This window comes from Capricornis sumatraensis, chromosome 23 (assembly GCF_032405125.1).
Source record: "Capricornis sumatraensis isolate serow.1 chromosome 23, serow.2, whole genome shotgun sequence".
Lineage (NCBI taxonomy): Eukaryota > Metazoa > Chordata > Mammalia > Artiodactyla > Bovidae > Capricornis > Capricornis sumatraensis.
Window position 1 is genome coordinate 14,779,221 of NC_091091.1, and position 19,532 is coordinate 14,798,752.

Below are 19,532 nucleotides of genomic sequence, written 5' to 3' on the forward strand. Positions count from 1 at the left end.
TACTCTTCCTTCTCCTTAACCTATCACCTTCTGCACAAAGCTCAAATACCTAAGCTTTAACCCTTTTTTTAGGTCAAATAAAGGTGTTTTCCCAAAGACCTGCCAAACAACATATATGTAGGGGTATGGTTTAAGAAATACCAGGGCAGGACTTCCCTAGGGGCCCAGGGGCTAACAATCTGCCTTGCAATGCAGGGGACACAGGTTCGACCCCTGGTCAGGGAACCAAGACCCCATGTGCCACAGAGCAACCAAGTCTGTGTTTCAGAGTTGACTCACCACAACTAGAGAGTCTGCTGCAACAAAAGATCCTCATGCATGATGCAACTAAGACCCGATGCTAGCAAATAAACAATTATTTTTTAAAAAAGAAAGAAAGAAAGAAAGACCAGGGAGGAACAATGATATAACAACCACTTATCAGCTCCAAACTCTAAGGAATTCTGCAATCTTCTATCCTAAACTGTAAAATACAATACTGGGCAAAAAGGCCATTGTTTAAATGAGGTTAAGGAGAACTAATGCATTAAAGCTGCTGCTGACAAACCTGTTCCAAATTTACTGAAGGGATGTTTGGGATTCCCTGTAGCTTTTTCCAGCTGAAAGAGTCTCCAGGCATCGTTCATCACATTCTTCTCATGTTCTGAATCAACTGCATTCACCTCTCTGTCTTTGCAGCTCTCATCAAACAAGGGGCACAGGAAAAACTGTGCAAATCTAAGGGTGTGAAACATAATTAACAATTTGAAAGTTGTTATTTTAAGAGTGGCCTCAGAAAAATGTTTTTAAAAATGTTTGAAACTTAGGAAATAGGAATTCTACAGAATCAGAGAAACTAAAATTGCTACAAAGAAAAAAGGAACATAAGTTCTAAGTAATATAAGAAAAAAATATTATACATATGTAAATTCAGAGAACTCTACCCTAGATATGTCATCTAATTAGTGAAAATATAAAAAGATTAACCTCTGATTTTGACAATTCCCACCTGTTGTTACCATATCACCAAGCAATTCACCAGCTGGGTATCCTAAAATTCAACTCAATTGATACCATGAGATCTCACAGGTCCTACAAGGCTCATCCCTCCCTCTCACCCCTTCCCCTCTGTCCCTAACTTCAAACACCAACCACAGGTCCAGGTTGTCACTTGGGCTTCTGACCAAGCACTATAGATCATAGATCAGAGGCTCCCACAACCACCTCCTTGGGTGCAATTAATATTCTAGATCAGCTACAGGACTCAGAGAAACATTTTACTTACGAGATTACTGGATTTGTTATAAAAGGATATGATTCAGGAACAGCTAGATGAAAGAGATGCGTAAGGCAAAGTATGTGGGAAGGGTATGGCGCTTTCATGCCCTCTAGGTAAGCCACCCTCCCCACATCTCCACGTGTCCACCAATCTGTAGGCTCTCCAAACTTCAACAGAATTGAGTAAATCACTGGGCACTGGTGTCTGAAATCAACCTCCACCTTGTGGACTGAAAGTTCCAACCTTCTAAATACAGGGCTGGTTCCCCTGGCACCCAACCTCTAGCCTCAAATTATCAAGGGACTTTCCCAAAGTCACTTCATTAAAATAACAAAATGCAACTTTATGGCTCTCAACACTAAGGAAATTCCAAGAGTTTCAGGAGCTATGGTCTAGGATAAGGGACAAAGACCAAATATATATTTTCGAATATAAATCAAAATACAACAATAAAGTCAGGGCAGACTTGCAAAACAGTGGGGCACATTTATAAGATAACAGCAATCTAATCTATCTATTTAAGATTTGCAATTTGAGATGTCTATAAAAATCTCTGTTGTATATGGCTAATTCTCCAAGAAAGGAAAACGCAGCTGATAGTTCTCAGGCAATAAATATTAAATTTAGTTTTAAGTGCAATTTCACTAAGACTCAGGCATTTTAGGACAAACTAAGTGACCTATTTAAAAGGCTCTATTTGATTATTTTTCCTTAAGAACTTTATAATTAGTGAAAAAAATAATAGTATGAAAAACATATGACAGTAGTTTGACTAAGATATAATTATGGACTTTTATGAAATATGAAGAGAATTTTTAAAATTTAAAAGCACTGGTTTGACAAATAAAATGGCATGTAACTTTAACGTAAGTAACCTATTATATTTTTCTTGAGGTTGTTCCTTAATAGTAGTACCAAAGCTGAACTAAGATTCCTTTAGTTAATAAATTAACTCTCCTACACCAGGTTGCAATTTAAATCATGATTTCATATAGTAATTCTTAAATTTAGACCCCATCTTATAAAAACAACATCCAGAATTCAGATAAAGCCGAGAGCAGAGACTGTCTGAATGGGACTACTATTCAGTGGGCCTAGAGACTCCTGGGTTTATAAACATCTCAGCAATTGCACCTCACACTGCAGCCATCAAAGAAGCTGTTAGCATTACTTCGTATTATTTTAAGCACATAGTGAATACAGTCCTGTGCTAAGTACTTTACACATACAAACCCAAAGGGAAACTCTATCTGGAGCCTATAATTAATGATATATGGAAACAGATAATTCTGGACATATAATCACTTTTACCTACCTCAATACACTCAGGCTGGGAAAAGTACCTAATAGCTACATACCATAGCTGGACAAAGCTACATAAAGGGTCATGATTCTGACACAGTTTAATCAGTACTTTTAAAAGATGCCCTACACAAGTAGCTTTTTTTTCCCACTCTGATCCAAGTAACAGACATCCTCCATCATACAGAGATCTATTATATGAACATCTGCTGAGGCATTTGTAAAGCAGGAAATTAAATTCGGTGTATGATCCCAAGGAACTCATTAATGGAAGTCTTCTGGGAATACATACAAAAGATGATTACATCTCAAAGCTGCTGCCTAAAGACTGAAACATACGCTAGAGTAAGTAAGAAACAGACTACTCTGGCCCAGTCCTATATCCTGAACCCATGCCTTTGTTCTACTGTTAATGTTCTTTGTGCTATAGAACAAATTCAAACTATTAGGCTTGGGGGGGAAAAATGACTATTAATTTAAATAAGCAGTTAAAGCTGAGAATTAAAAACTGTGAAATCAAACTTCATTATAGGTCCATCAAAAACGCTGCAGAATTACACCTTCTTGGTAACACAGAGAACTATAAAAATTCACCAAGGGAAAAATTACACTTTGAACAAACAATGAATCAAATCACTGATATAATGAAAAATTAGATACTGTTAGCCGCTTAGAAAATTGACCAAGAAATTTAATTAGCCTAATGGAGGCTGCTCCAGAAAATACTTTCACGAAACATCCCCAGGGTTGAAACAGCAGGTCAAAACATTCTGTATCTACTAAACATCCTTGAGGAATGAGGAACTAAAGGAGAACAGAATATTTAAGTTCTTGTATTCTGGAACAGAACTATGTTTGAAAAGAGATCCATGACACGAGCAGTTTATTCCTCATCATATGCTTCATATGCAATGCCAGTTGGAATGGGAAAGGCTGGTGAAAATTTTATAAGTCAAAAACACATTCTGTAGTCCTGAAAGCTGGTTTAAAGTCATGCCATTATTTCTCCTCTACTATAAAGTAAACATATAACATCACTCATTATTTTCTGTTCATAAAACCCAGGGGTCAAAAAGTACTGGTTAAAAAACAACAACAACAAAATACTGGTTAAAATATATTGTTAAGCTATAAAGCTGTGAAGACATTTTTGTAAAAATAATAAGTATGGTTATTAACATGACAATTTAACAAAGTGAGATAGACAATTCACAGGGTATTTTCAGCATTACCTGTCTAGCGCCCCTTCTAGGTGTTCATGAGAAACATCAAAATAGTAATTGGTATGCTCTCCACTAGTGAAGGCATTTGAACTTCCTGCATGCTCACTGAGAAACTGGCTGTATTCATTTTCTTTAGGGTATTTCTTTGTTCCCAAAAATAACATATGTTCACAAAAATGACTTAAGCCAGCAATATTTGGAGGATCTGACAACGAACCTGAAAGAGAAGGGAAAAAATATATATAATAAATCATTTGTTTATATGTTGAAAGATATCAAGGGCAAATGAATCATAGGTGATTTGGAACTTCTGTTAGCAATGGTAACTCCAACCATAATCACAGGAAGTTAAGTACCGGCTACTCTAAATGGTACAACTTACATTCTAGCCCTAGCGCTTGACATCAGTTTGTTGTCGTTGTTCAGCTGCTCAGTTGTGTCTGACTCTTTGCGACCCTATGGACTGCAGCATGCCAGGCTCCCCTATCCCCTTCACTATCTCCTGGAGTTTGCTCAAATTCACATCCATTGCGTCAGTGATGCTATCTAACCATCTTCTCCTCTGCTGCCCCCTCCTCCTTTTGCCTTCAATTTTTTCCAGCATCAGGGTCTTTTCTAAAGAGTTGGCTCTTTGCATCACATAACCAAAGTATTGAAGCTTCAGCAACAGTCCTTCCAACGAAAGTTCAGGGTTGATTTCCTTTAGGATTGATCTCCTTGCTGTCCAAAGGACTCTCAAAGAGTCTTCTCCAGCACCACAATTCAAAAGCATCAATTCTTCAGCACTCAGGCTTCTTTATGGTCCAACTCTAATATCCATACACGACTACTGAAAAAACCAAAGCTTTGACTATCTGGACTATATGGACCTTTGTCAGCAAAGTGATATCTCTGCTTTTAATATGCTATCTAGGTTTGCCGTTGCTTTCCTATCAAGAAGCAAGTGTCTTTCAATTTCATGGCTGCAGTCATCATCCACAGTGATTCTGGAGCCCAAGAAATTAAAATCTGTCATCATCAGATTGATATCAGTTACCTGGTGACTTTCAGCAGATACTTAACCTTTCTGGACAGTAGTGTCCTCACAAATCACACTGAGAGAAAGAGCTGAATTCACTGTTTTATAAGAGCTAGAAAATTCTAGCTTTTATATTTTATTGAAGGAGACACTATAGGGTGGTGCTAAGAGCACAAGTTAGCAGGACTACTAGCTGGGAAATGTTGAGCAAAATGTTTTGTTTCAGTCACTTTTTTAATATATACTTCACTGAAGAGAGTTGAGCAACTTCAAATTAGATAACAATTTGCAAGGCACACCGAATTGTGCATGGCAATCATCATTTGTCCAACTTAGGATGGTTATTATTTTATTTCCCCAATTCTAAAATGCCATTGAATTAAAAAAAAGTTTTTCAGAGAGGGAAAAAACTAAATGTACACATAGATAAGAAGTAACTTGATTAAAGCAGCATTAAATGTGGGAGAAAAGTGCACACAAGAATTTAGGAAATATGCTATTCCTAGGGTATCAAGTGTACATGAAAGTAAAGGCAGTAGAACTGTTACTGTAAAGGATGGGAATGAATTTCCTTGCTGCTAAGTCACTTTTGCTGGAAACCTAATACGACACTCCCGGTAAAGGTGTGTGTGTGTGTGCTTAGTCACTCAGTCGAGTCCGACTCTTTGTGACCCCATGGACTGTAGCCCATCAGGCTCTTCTATCCATGGGGATTCTCCAGGCAAGAATACTGAACTGGGTTGCCAAGCCTCCTCCAAGGGGATCTTCCCAACCTAGCGATCAAACCCAGGTCTTGCGCGTTGTAGGTGGATTCCTTACCATGTGAGCCACCAAGGAAGCCTGGTAAAGGTTAGGGTGATTTAACATAGACAACTGTAGATTACCAACAGCTGTACAGGGCTACTGTACCCAGTAACATACATCAAACTGGTAACTGCCAGGTCTCCGTCGCATAAATACGGAGAGTCCAAATAACTAAACATTAGGTCAGTGAAGCTGAACAAAGTGGAGTTCACAGTTTTAGACTGTACCTATGTGTACATCAAGTGCTGCTGATGATTTATCTGTTGTTGGATCACTGACAAGAAGTACTTTGATCCCATTGGCCAGCTCAAGTCCGCGGTATTCTCGCTTGTCTTCAGGAGATTTGATGATATGATTTCCTATTCTCTTGATTGCTGGATTATTCATTTTGCTGTAAGTCTTTTTTTGGAAACTGAAAAGAAAAAAACTGATTAATTGTTGGACTGTGGTTTCTTTTTGTTTTAATGATCAAGGAGTAACAAGCAAACCCATATATTATCAGAGCAAAAAATGTGTACAACGAAGTGCAACTGACATACAATACTAGTTTCAGGTGCACAACAGTGATCCATTACAAACTGATCACACAATAAGTCTAGTTACCATCTGCCACAAGACAAAGTTCTTCAAATATTACTGACTATATTCCATACATTCCCATTGACTTATGAGTGGAAATTTATACCTCTTAATCACCTTCACCAATTTTGCCCCACTCCCTCTCCATTCTTCCCGCTAGAAACCAAGGATTTTCCCTCTGCATCCATGAGTCTGTTTTGTTTGTTCACTTGATTTTAGATTCCACATATAAATGAAATCATATGGTATCTGTCTTTCTCTGGCTTATTTCACTGAGCATAACACCCCTGTAGGTCCATCCATGCTGTACACACCTCACACACACATATACACACAGGAATATCACTCAGCCATGAAAAATAATGAAACCTTACCATGTGCCATTCATCTGCCAAACACTTGAAACCTTACCATGTGCCATTCATCTGCCAAACACTTAGGTTACTTCCATATCTTAGTTACTACAAATAATGCCACAATGAACACAGGACTGCCAATACTTTCCAAATCAGTGTTCTCACACTCTTTAGATAAATACCCAGAATTTGCTAGACTGCATGGTAGTTCTACTTTTAATTGTTGGAGAAACTTCCATGCTGCTCTCTGTAGTGCTTGCTCCAATTTATAGCCCACCCAAGGATCCCCTTTTCTCCACATCTTCACCAACATTTGTTTGTTGTTTTTTGCTTACATTTCTTTGTACCTGTCTTGTGATGACTGGCACTTCTTACTTACATTGATTCATTAGTATTTCTTATTTCATGGTTTCACATCTCAAGATTCAGTTATAAATTCACATTCCAAAAGTTACACTAAGATCCAAATATAAAATGAATAATTTTAGCTTTCAATGCAGAAAAAAAAGTTCGAATTGCTTTTTTAACTTAGAGTAACAGTGGTTCTTATTTTCTCTATACAGTACTGCACAATGGGCCTCCCAGGTGGTGCTAGTGGTAAAGTACTTGCCTGCCACTGCAGGAGACTAAGAGACTTGGGTTCAATCCCTGGGTCAGGAAGATCCCCTGGAGAAGGGAATGGCAACCCACTCCAGTATTCTTGCCTGGAGAATCCCACAGAGAGGAGCCCAGTGGGCTAGTCTACAGGGTTGCAAAGAGTTGGACACGACTGAAGCAACTCAGCACACACACTGTAAATTACACAAAAGCAAAACCTCTTGTAAAGGATACAAGCACGTGACAGTGTGAACCAGACCTGTGAACTTACGTGACTGTATATGCGAGCGCACATTCACATCTTTGAAAGTTGGAAACTTAACTAAAGGTTCGTATGTAGGGGACTTACTGTAATGTCTTTTTTTGTCTTTTGTAACAGTCTTTGTTTCAAAACCTATTTTGTCTACTGTAAGTTTTGCTAATCCAGCTTTCTTACATTTCTCTTTGCATAAAATCTCTTTCCATCCCTTCACTTCCACTTTCACTTTACACTGTGTGTGTAAATCTGAAGTCTCTTGCAGGAAGCATATAAATGGGGTCTTTTTTTTATATCCACTTGGCCATCCTATGTCTTCTGATTAGAGCATTTAGTTCATTTACATTTAAAGTAATTATTTTTAGCAACATACTTATTGCCATTTTGTTAACTGTTTTCTGGTTGTTTCTGCAATTCTCCTCTGTGCCTTTCTTATTCTCATATTCCTTTCCCTTGTGATTTGATGACTTTCTTTAGGGTTATGTTTGTATTCCTTTATTTTTTGTGTATCTATTATACTATACGTTTTTGTTTGTGGCTACCATGGGGTTCACTTCAGTTCAGTTGTAGCATATAACAAACCTGAAAATCTGTCTTGCTAGTCCTCAGGTCATTCTCAAAGACAGCTGTTCCACACACAGCTGCAGCTTTGGTGTGTCCCTGGGAGGAGGTGCACTCAAGACCTTCCTACTCTGCCACCTGATCCAGACTCCAGAGGAGTCTTTTTATAGCCTATCTACAGAGCATAATCATTCCTCTCCTCTGTCTTAACCGTCATTCTTTCAGGTAAATGATAAAAGTATTGCTTTTGTGGAGCCATATTTGTATCTAGAACACATCAATAGGGATTTGTGACCGGACTGGGCCATAAGTTGATAACTGTGCTGACCTAGAAGAGTTTTAAAATACCGATAACTGCTTCCCAACATACTTCAGGGGTATCTACGAGAGTAAGTGAGGTGATAAACTGAGAAAGTATTATTATTGGGTCAACCAAAACACTGCTCAAACTTATGATATTCAGAGACAGGGTAGATCTGGAACGCACAGGTCTGATATTCACTTGCTCAGAACCTAGGGAGCAACATCACTGAGGGAGAAATCCTCTGAAGGTCTAATAAAAAGAAGAGACCTGGGCTGTCTTATGAAGGCAGCAAAAATAAACACACAAAAACAAACAAACGAAAAGCCGGATGGACCCCAAGAAACTTCTGTAATCTGGTGAAGTCGAATGCCACAGTGGGAACAGTTCAACGATCGTAACAGACGTTAGATAACTTCTCTTACAAAGAACTTCCCTTTCACTGCTAGTCCTCTCCTTTCTTCCAGAGGAAGGCTGGAGTTAGTGCTGGGAAGGGACCCATCCCTTCATTGCACCCCTAAGTTCGTATGAGTGCAGTGAAGGGGTTTTCCAAATTTGCAATATGTATGTTTTTGAGACTAAGAAGAAACACTATTTTTGTCTAGGCTGGGGACTGCAAAAGAGACCAAAATTGAGCAGGTCAAAATACAAATCAGGTGAAGCAAAAAAATTTTCCAAAACTACAGAGGAAAAAAAATGATCCTGTGCTAACACATTTGCTTTTCACCTGGAACACAAAAGAAATGGATCTAACTGCCCCTTAACAACTGACAAGACATCCAGATTTAAAGGTAAATCAGGACTTCCCTGTTTGTCCAGTGGTTAAGAATCCACCTGCTAATGTAAGGGACTTGGGTTTGATCCCTGGTCCGGAAAGATCCCACATGCCTTGGGGCAGCTAAGCCTGTGTGCCACAACTACTGAGCCCATGCTCTAGAGACTGTGCTCCACAACAAGGGAACCCCAGCTAGAGGGTCGCCCCCACTCTCCGCAACTAGAGAAATCCTGCTCATGGCACCAAAGAACCTGTGAGCCATAACATGACCCAGCACAACCAAAACTAAATTAAAAAAATAAAATTTCTAAAAAAAATAATAAAGGTAAAGCAAAGGGGACATAAGCAGGCATGCAACTAATTTTGGATAAAATTTCTTTTTTTGTGTGTGTGTGTGTGTTAGAAATCTCTGGAGATTAAGGAAAATCCAGTTTGCTTTTATCAGAATATCTTTCTCTATGAAATCATCAGTAACTAGTCTTCTGGGTAACAACTGATAAACCAAAGAGGTTCACTCTTATTAAGAATGTCCCCTAACCTATGGTATAGTACACGGAACTATACTTAGTGCTTTGTAACAACCTATATGGGAAAAGGATCTGGAAAAGAATAGATATATGTATAACTGAATCACTGCTGTATACCTGAAACTAACACAACACTGCAAATCAACTATACTCCAATATAAAAAAATTTAAAAGTCCCCTAGATCTTCTGTTTGGAATTCTGGAGCTCAACACTATACATCATCAGCTCAGTTCAGTTCAGTCACTCAGTCATGTCTGATACTTTGCAACCCCATGGACTCCAGCATGCCAGGCTTTCCTGTCCACCATCAATTCCCAGAGCCTACTCAAACTCATGTCCATCGTGTGGTGATGCCATCCACCATCTCATCCTGTGTCGTCCCCTTCTCCTCCCACCTTAAATCTTTCCCAGCATCAGGGTCTTTTCCAATGAGTCAGTTCTTCGCATGAGGTGGCCAAAATACTGGAGTTTCAGCTTCAGCATCAGTCTTTCCAATGAATATTTAGGACTGATTTCCTTTAGGATTGACAGGTTGGACCTCCTTGCAGTCCAAAGGACTCTCAAGAGTCTTCTCCAACACCACAGTTCAAAAGCATCAATTCTTCGGCGCTCAGCTTTCTTCACATTCCAACTCTCACATCCATACATGACTACCGGAAAAACCATAGCTTTGACTAGATGAACCTTTGTTGGCAAAGTAATGTCTCTGCTTTTGCACATGTTGTCTAGGTTGGTCATAGCTTTTGTTCCAAGGAGAAAGCGTGTTTCAATTTCATAGCTGCAGTCAGCATCTGCAGTGATTCTGGAGGGCCCCCAAAATAAAGTCTGTCACTGTTTTCATTGTTTCCCCATCTACTTGCCATGAAGTGATGGGACTGGATGCCATGATTTTAGTTTTCTGAATGTGGAGTTTTAAGCCAACTTTTTCACTTTCCTCTTTCACTTTATATATTAAAATATAATACTTATTAATACTCAGCCATTAAAAACAATACATGTGAATCAATTCTAATGAGGTGGATGAAACTGGTGCCTATTATACAGAATGAAGTAAGCCAGAAAGAAAAACACCAATACAGTATACTAATGCATGTATATGGAATTTAGAAAGAAGGGAACGATAACCCTGTATGCAAGACAGCAAAAGAGACACAGATGTATTGAACAGCCTTCTGGACTCTGTGTGAGAGGGTGAGGGCAGGATGATATGGGAGAATGGCATTGAAACACGTATATTATCATATGTGAAACGAATCACCAGTCCAGGTTTGATGCATGATACAGGGTGCTCAGGGCTGGTGCACTGGGATGACCCAGAGGGATGGGATGGGAAGGGAAGTGGGAAGGGGGTTGAGGATGGGGAACACATGTACACTCATAGCAGATTCAAGTCAATGTATGGCAAAACCAATACAATATTGTAAAGTAAAATAAATGAATTAAAAAAATATATAATACTGATTTTTTTAAGTACTTTATCGTATTAATAATCTTGCAGTATTTTACAGTACAAAGTAGTTTCTTTAAAAACAAAACAGAAAATATAATATGAACATTTTGGAGTCATAAGGCCACCATGAAAAATTCAAAAGCAATTTGGAAGTGAAAAGGCATATTATATATGTAATATATTATATAATATGTTACTATTATATATATTATATGATATATATTATATATTACAATATTATATATCACATATATTATATAATATTAAGATATTATATATTACATATATAATATTAAAAAGCTCCTTTCTATTTCATTAGTCATAAGCTACTTAAGTTCAATATCAAAGACAAATTAAAATGTCTAAATGTAAAGTCTTTAAAAATGGTGTTGTGTTGTTAAAAAAAATTCTCAGGGTAAAAAAAAATGTTCTATCTAAAGCCTCCAAAGAGGGTCACAACCATAATAATCCTGGTTAAGGTGTTTCCCAAAAGACAATCTATTTGGACTGCAGCAAATACCTCTGGTTCACAGCTGGCTTCAAAAACTTCAATTTGGGTTCAACATACATTACAACCTCAAAAATGAGTTCCAACCTAGCAGCAACATTAAGATTAAATAAGCCATGAGGCAACCTCCATTAAGACCCCCAGCCAAAAGGACAGCATTAAAAGGCAACAGTAAAAAATGCTCCACATGCTCCTTCCTATAAAGCTCCACGGCTGGAATTCCGGGAGCAAAAACCAAAGGCTCTTCATTTTGGTTTCACTGCCACGGCTTATACCCAAATCCCTCTCCTGCGCTTGTCCCAGCTAGTTAGGGTTAAGGGAACCAAGGGTCACAAATGATCAAAATGCAATGAGGATGATAAATAAGCTCTAAAACTTCTGTTCAATCTGCAACCACGGTTAGGAAATGAAATACAGATCACTGTGGTAGGAAAAACTGTCTTATTCTGTAGGAGGTAACAATTTCATCATAATTAAGATACCCACACTCAACTATATGCTACATTCTGTACTTTTCTCAGGGTTTAATTTCTCTTGTCCAGATTTTCATTTTGTTAGAGGTGGAAAAAAGTGATCAGAGTCCATCACAGCCACATATATAACTCATTTGAACACTGAAACTATGCCTGTTTAATACTCCTGGTGTGGAAGAGGTGGATTTTTTCTGTAAATCAAAAATAAAAATTAATCCAACTACTTTTCAACATCCATACATGAGATCAACAGAGCTATAAATTTCTAAGCTGGCAATGCTCCCAAGTCAAATATCTGGCTTATTGAGGAAGTTACACTCAAAAGAAACAGTAAGGAATGTTTTCAAACGCCCCATCCCCAGCAATCCATATTCAATTGACACAATCTGCCTTTTACCTATAGTATTTCTATCAATATGTCTTATAATAATTTGATTCTCACCTTCTGGAGAACTAAAGGAAATGATCAGGAACTCCTCCTCTGATGATGAATTCCTCAACAGCTTGCCTGTCTCTGTATTTATACTCAGGAGATCACATGTCTACCCATTTCAGCTCCCTCATTAGCATCTGTTTATTTGCAAATGTTCTCCAATATGCATCAAACAAAGAGCAAACAAGCAAGTACCGACATTTAGATGACAAGCTAGTGCTAACTCAAATGCTTGTCCAGACATCTATTTGATATTTTTAACCTGTCAAAGTCAAAATCTTGGGAGTAGTAAAATTACCTTCAATTTTAGAGACATTGTCTTACAACTTCATAATAAGGCACAGAATTGTCAGTGTTTTACATTCTGATAAACTGGAGATGGACAGATGTTTAATAATTAAGCATATCCAGCAATTCTGTTCAGAATTTAAAACAATGACTAAAACTACAGATGGTAAAAGCTGGAAAAGCCATTAGGTGTTGTCTAGCTTTCTGTAGTTCTTGAACTGGCAGCACGAGCTCTTCTTGGGCGCTTGTTAAAATGCAAAATTTTGGAAACCACCAGAGACCTACTGAGCCAGAATCTGCATTTTAACAAGATAACAAGGTGAGCTACTTGTAAGGAAATTGAAGATCACTTGTCCAAGATCATAGGGCAAAAAGTTACAATTAGGACTTGGCTCTTAGCTCCCAGTCCTCTCCCACCTCAGTGTCCTGACGTCCAAACAGTTAAGGTCCAGACATCACACCATGTATGCTGGCTATAAAGATGATACCAGAGCCCTTGCTCTAAAGGAACCCGACTTACGATAAAGATGAAAACAAGTCATTATTTTTTAGTGTGGACTAAGTTATCCCCGGGCACTTATGGGAATAATAAAAGGGGCATCTAACCCTTTCTAGGATGGAAGACAGGAAAGAGAGCAGGTGAGTAGAAGCACGCCAAATAAGAGGAACAGAATACTTGAGCAAAAGAATGGTGCTGAAGAAAAAATGTGAGGCATTCAACAACTGTTGATGTTAACAGAACTATAACCAGGACTTCCATTGCAAGATCATGGACTATTACTTAGTCCTAAATTGCATGAATAAATTGCAAAAAATAAATTCCCAAATATAATAGATCAATTAAAATCCCTATACCAAAAGAAAAACTTTTATGCAAATAATCTTTTATTCAGATGACCCTTTAAAGTCTTTTCTCTCATATCTCTATGTGTTTCACAGCCAATTTAATAGAAGATTGAGAAATTTCACTTTGCTGTTTGCTCCCTACCCAGTCCCATAGACCCAGACATATTTAAAATTAGACCTGATCCATTTCTAACTTCTAAATGGATGACCTATAAACCTGAACAGGTAAATGATTGGGCTAATAGATTATAAATCAAAACCTCCCTTCTGTGGAATCCATCCACCCACTCCCAAAACCATAGGCGGAAATGAAGCTTACCTTTGGCTCTCCTGAATGTGGAGGAGGTGCCCAGAGAGAAAATGTCTGGAATCAGAACCATCCCACAAACACCCTTTCTTGCTCATTCAAGGCAGAGGTTAGTAAGACAGAATTTCAAGCCAGTAGTGGTATGAGTCTTTGATGTCTCACTATAAGACCACATACCCCCCCAACACTATTCATGTTACTTGATCTAAAAAACGTCCATGGCTCTTCAGTTACAGGACCAGTGTATTTCACTTCATGCATCAGAGAGATCATAAACCTGGGTATAAACTAAATTCCTGTCAACGAATCTTCAGTTTTGTTCAGTTCAGTTGCTCAGTAGGGTCTGACTCTTTGCGACCCCATGAACTGTAGCACTCCAGGCTTCCTTGTCCATCACCAGCTCCCAGTGCTTACTCAAACTCATGTCCATTGAGTTGGTGGTGCCATCCAACCATCTCATCCTCTGTCATCCCCTTCTCCTCCCGCCTTCAATTTTTCCCAGCATCACGGTCTTTTCCAGTGAGTCAGCTCTTCACATCAGGTGGCCAAAGTACTGGAGCTTCATTCAGCATGAGCATCAGTCCTTCCAGTGAACATTCAGGGTTGATTTCCTTTAGGATTGACTGGTTTGATCTCCTTGCAGTCCAAGGGACTCTCAAGAGTCTTCTCCAGCACCACAATTTGAAAGCATCAATTCTTCAGCGCTCAGCCTTCTGTATGGTTCAACTCTTACATCTGTACATGACTACTAGAAAACGACTATATGGACCTTTGTCAGCAAAGTGATGTCTCTGCTTTTTAATACATGGTGTTTATGTTTGTCATACCTTTCCTTACAAGGAGCAAGTTTTGGTACATACATATCAATGGTTGTTCATTCCAGTAGTGACAAGCTTGGCTATGAACAATTAATAGAGAGTTTATGAAGGTTTAAGCAAATGAACAAAACCTCCATTTTATACCTCTTGCCATAGTGAACTACAGGTTTCTTACAGTTGTAGTTTGCGGACCAACGGTGTTACAAGTATCCTTCTTTCAACAGGTAGCTTTCACGTTGTTAGAAAATGTGAGATAGATGCCACTGTACAAAACTAATCCTAACAACTACTTGCATTTTGAAAGTTATATGCTTTATAAACTGCTCACTGAATCTTTCCATTCTCCCTAAGTGGCAGGTCACAGCAGCCGTCCATCGCCTTTCTCTTCGATCCCAGATGAGGAAACAAAAGCTCAGTGATTAAGTGACTTGCCCAAGGGGATTCACACAATTGATTTGTGGCAAAGCTGGAAGCATGGGAAGGGGAGGAGCAGAAGGTGATGCTTAAGGAAATCCTAAGTTTTCTTCCCCAGCTCCCAGTTACCACCCACTCAGCCCCTCCCTGACCCCATTCTCCTCCCTTAAAATCCAAATAATAAAACAAGGAAATAAAAATTAAAACAGATCAAAATAATGCTTTAAGGAAATTTTTCAGTTTTTCACTCATTACTCCCTGTATAAAACAGAGATAGGTAGTGGTGGGAGCCAGAAAGAATGTTTCCAATCTGTCAAAGTGGTCTCTGGGCTGAGAACCATGTTATCTACTTTGCTAATTAAAAATAAAATGGAAGATGTATGGTAGGCTTAAATGTATAGCAGGTTTAAAGAGAGCTGTCTCTCTGTACAGAACTGTCTCATGGATGAAAGGGAATATGAAAATAATATTACAGTAGATGTGGTAAGGTTATGGGTAACTTATTTTTCAGAAGCATACATTCAGCCATGGGAATAGGGGGAAAAAAGGAGAAAATCATGTAACCATCTTGGTAGAGGCAGCCAAGCCTCTACCAAGCCATTCATGTATTTTTTTAAAACGTCAGTAAACTAGAAACAGAAGATAATCCCTTCATCTAAAAAAAAAAAAAAAAAACAATGAAAACTACAGCAATTATCATACTCAATGGTGAAATAATGCATTCATTTTCCATCCCTACAATAAGATGCCACTATCACCTCATCTATTAAACACTGTACTGGTAATTATGACCAGTCTGACAACGCAAGGGGGGGGAAAAAGGATGAGAAAGGAAGGGGCAAAAAAACTAACATTACAGGCGACCTGGTTGACCACACAGAAAATCCCAAGAACCTACTGACAATTTCCATTTCTGGGTAGGATATAATATAGGTCACGGCAAACTGATTCACCTTCAGTAACTAGAAAAGGCCACAAAAACTACAAAATCATGTTTCCAAAGATGCTGGAGAGTTGTGGAAGCAGTGAGGATTGGCTAAACTGCAGTTCCAGAGGGGAGGGCCCTCTGAGGTAAGCATAGCATCCTCACTTGCTTTCTTCTCTGGAGGTATCTGCTAATTCTGAGAACAGTCTAAAGATCATGCTTGACTCAAGAAGGACTCTACTTGGGGAAGAGAAACAACCGACGCTCTGGGATGTGTGTGAGCTCGGTTTGACAGATTAAAGCCTGAAGATGCCTCAAATTCACAGCTGATTTTTGCCAGAGGAAAATTTCTAAGATAACACTACATACCAACTAGAATGGCTAAAATGAAAAGAGTTAAAAAATACCACTGACAGAGAAGTCAGAGGGTAACCCAAACTCTCATACACTACCAGTGGGGATGCAAATGGCACAACCATTTTCAAAGAATGGTGTACTATATACTGACAATATGGCCTAACAATTCATGTATTTGATATATGCCCCCAAAGAAACGCATTTATATGTTCCTGGCAATGCTATCGATAAGAGTCAAAACTAGAAAAGATCAAATGTCCATCAGCAATGAACAGATAAACTGTGGTATGTTCACACAACAGCATACAACAACGAAAACGAACAATCTAGAATGAAGAACCAAAAAATAAGAGCGAATCTCACTAATGTAAGGTTGGGCTTCCCTGATGGCAGAGCGGTAAAGAATCCACCTGCCAAGGCAGGAGACACAGGAGACATGGACTCTATTCCTGGGTTGGGAATACCCTCTGGAGAAGCAAATGGTAACCTACTCTGGTATTCTTGCCTGGAAAATCCCACGGACAGAGGAGCCTGGCAGGTTGCATACAGTCCACGGGGTTGTAAAGAGTCAGAGACGCCTGAGCAACTAGCACACAATGCAAGGCTGAGTGAATTAGATGCTACAGAGTAAATACTTTTTTCTCCCACTTAAAGTGCAAGAAGTAAAATCAAGCTATGCCTTTATGTCAGGATGGTGGCTGCCCTTGAGGGTAAGGGGTAGTGAATAGAAGGAAAAATGAGCGGGGCTTCAGAGATGCTGTTCATGTTGGTTATACAGGTATATTCAGTTTGTTAAAATTCACCAAGCTGAACACGTATGATATATTTCAATTAAAAGCTAAAATGGAGTTTTTAAAAAATATCATAAAACAGTAACATAAAAGAGAAGGGAGATACATGAATCATTGAGGCTGGAAAGATCACCAAAAGTCATCTTGGAAATACTACCACTTGAGACTGAGAAGTAGCTATCCATATCGAACAGGTGCTTGCTAAACTGAGAAGGCTCATAAGAAATAATAGTTCAATTAACATAATAATTACCTCAACCTTCTCAGGTGTGTCCTGAGACAATTATTTCTGCTAATGTCATCTAGGCCACAACTAGGAGATCCAGGTAAAGCACAACATCAGTTAACAGAGTCAACAATAAAATACACTAAATGTTTTCACAAATTCTTACTCACTATGTCTGCTTTGAAAGCTAGCTTTTGGTAATTACTTTAGACCCCAGAGAAGATTTAAAAATAAAAATTTGACACTCCCAAAAATGAATAGTGACAAGCAATAAGTGCAATCCAAATAAAAGCAAAATGATTACACTTTGAATAAATAAATTCTCTTATCAATAATTTTCAACATTTATACTGAACAACAACTTCGAATGCTGGATTTCAAGTAGATGGGTTCTTTAATTTGAAACAAACAGAAAAGGATACTGTATAAAGCAAACATTTCTTCAAACTCAGAATTAATTTTACATATGGATTCTCCTCCTCCATGATCTCAGAAAAGCAAGGACAGCTCAGAGATCCCTACATGTTCTCTAAAGATTAATTCAGATCAGTCTAGGAAGAGTTATAATCTGTAACTAACTAATTCTCTCAAGACAGCCCTCCGAGGAATGCAAACTACAAACACTCACATTCTACACAGAGTGGTGTATCTCATGGGGACTCAGCTCCAAGATGTACACCCTGAATCTGACAGAAAGACAGCCCTGCCTTCTTCAGATAATGCTGGTTCAGAAAGCTTCTCCTGGCCTCTGCCTCTGTATGATTCTCTATGCTTAATACTGACTCAGTGACCACTTCCAGACAGTGTTCAGTAATACCCTCACCTTTACCAAATGACCTCTTTGCTGCTCAGATCCTGGATCCGACTGAACTCTTGGTCAAACAGGGCTTCGGGGCCTCATCTGACACTGCTAGTCAAGAGTCATGTGAAATGTTCATGTGGGTGCACTAACTTGACAGAGGCCCCTAAAGCTGCATCAGCCTTGGACACCCCTTAGAGCTTTTCTCCTGTACAACAGATAAAAACAAACTACTCTCAGACAGTGTCTGGTACATAGTAGACACCCAAAATGGTAACCTTATAATCACCATTATTGTGTTCCTAGGGTGGTAAGAAGCAAACAGACCACCATGTTATTATTAACATTCTTAACAGATGTTCATGCAAATTCCAGTTGTATATTGTCATCTCCCTGACAGCCCAGTAAGAGGATGTCACTTTATAAGACCACCAGAAAAACAGGTAAATAATTATCCCTTTATAATCACTATAGGCGAGCCACTGTTTATAATCAGTGGTTCTCAACAGAACCACTTGCTCACCAAGGAGACATTCAGCAATGTGTCATAACTGAACTGTCACAATGGAAGGGTGCAACTGGCAACTAGTGAACAGAGGCCAGGGATGCTGCTAAGTATTCTACAATGTACAGGATAATGCTCATGCCCAGATTATCCCGCCCCAAATGTCAATAGTGCTAAGGATGAAAGACCCAAGTTTATAGTTCTGACTTGATCATCCAGAAACAATGTGTAACTGCAACCAATTTAATCCACTTAAAACCAGGAGACAACCTCATCAAAACACAAAAAACTCTATGCATTAAACTCTCACATGTTTATTTTTCAAGGTCTAAATCAGAAAGGGCTTAAATGAAGAGAGGGGGTAAAAACTGATTATGAAGGAGAAAGAGAGAAGTCTGTAGAAGCCCTGTCCTTGAGTGAGCAATCCAGTGTACAAGTAATTCAGTTCAGTCACTCAATTGTGTCTAACTCTTTGCGACCCCATGGACTGCAGCACGCCAGACTTCCCTGACCATCACCAACTTCCGGAGCTTGCTTAAACTCATGTCCATCGAGTCGGTGATGCCATCCAACCATCTCATCCTCTATCATCCCTTTCTCCTCTCACCTTCAATCTTTCTCAGCATCAGGGTCTTTTCCAATGAGTCAGTTCTTCACATCAGGTGACCAAAGTACTAGAGTTTCAGCTTCAACATCAGTCCTTCCAATGAATATTCAGGACTAATTTCCTATAGGATGGACGGGTTGGATCTCTTTGCAGTCCAAGGGACTCTCAAGAGTCTTCTCCAACACCACAGTTCAAAAGCATCAATTCTTTGGCGCTCAATTTTCTTT

At 38.9% G+C, this 19,532-nt stretch overlaps 1 protein-coding gene across 3 annotated transcripts in view; it reads right to left on the reverse strand.

Moving 5' to 3' along the window:
* The window catches only part of IDE (insulin degrading enzyme), a 98,252-nt gene that overhangs the window by 58,495 nt on the left and 20,225 nt on the right, over nucleotides 1-19,532 (reverse strand). For all 3 annotated transcript variants that reach the window (XM_068961699.1, XM_068961698.1, XM_068961697.1), the window contains exons 2-4: nucleotides 5,833-6,017; nucleotides 3,793-4,000; nucleotides 548-717 (exon numbers count right to left, since the gene is read on the reverse strand). In XM_068961699.1, coding sequence (XP_068817800.1) covers nucleotides 548-717; nucleotides 3,793-4,000; nucleotides 5,833-6,017 — 563 coding nt within the window. The remainder of the gene's footprint in view (nucleotides 1-547; nucleotides 718-3,792; nucleotides 4,001-5,832; nucleotides 6,018-19,532) is intronic.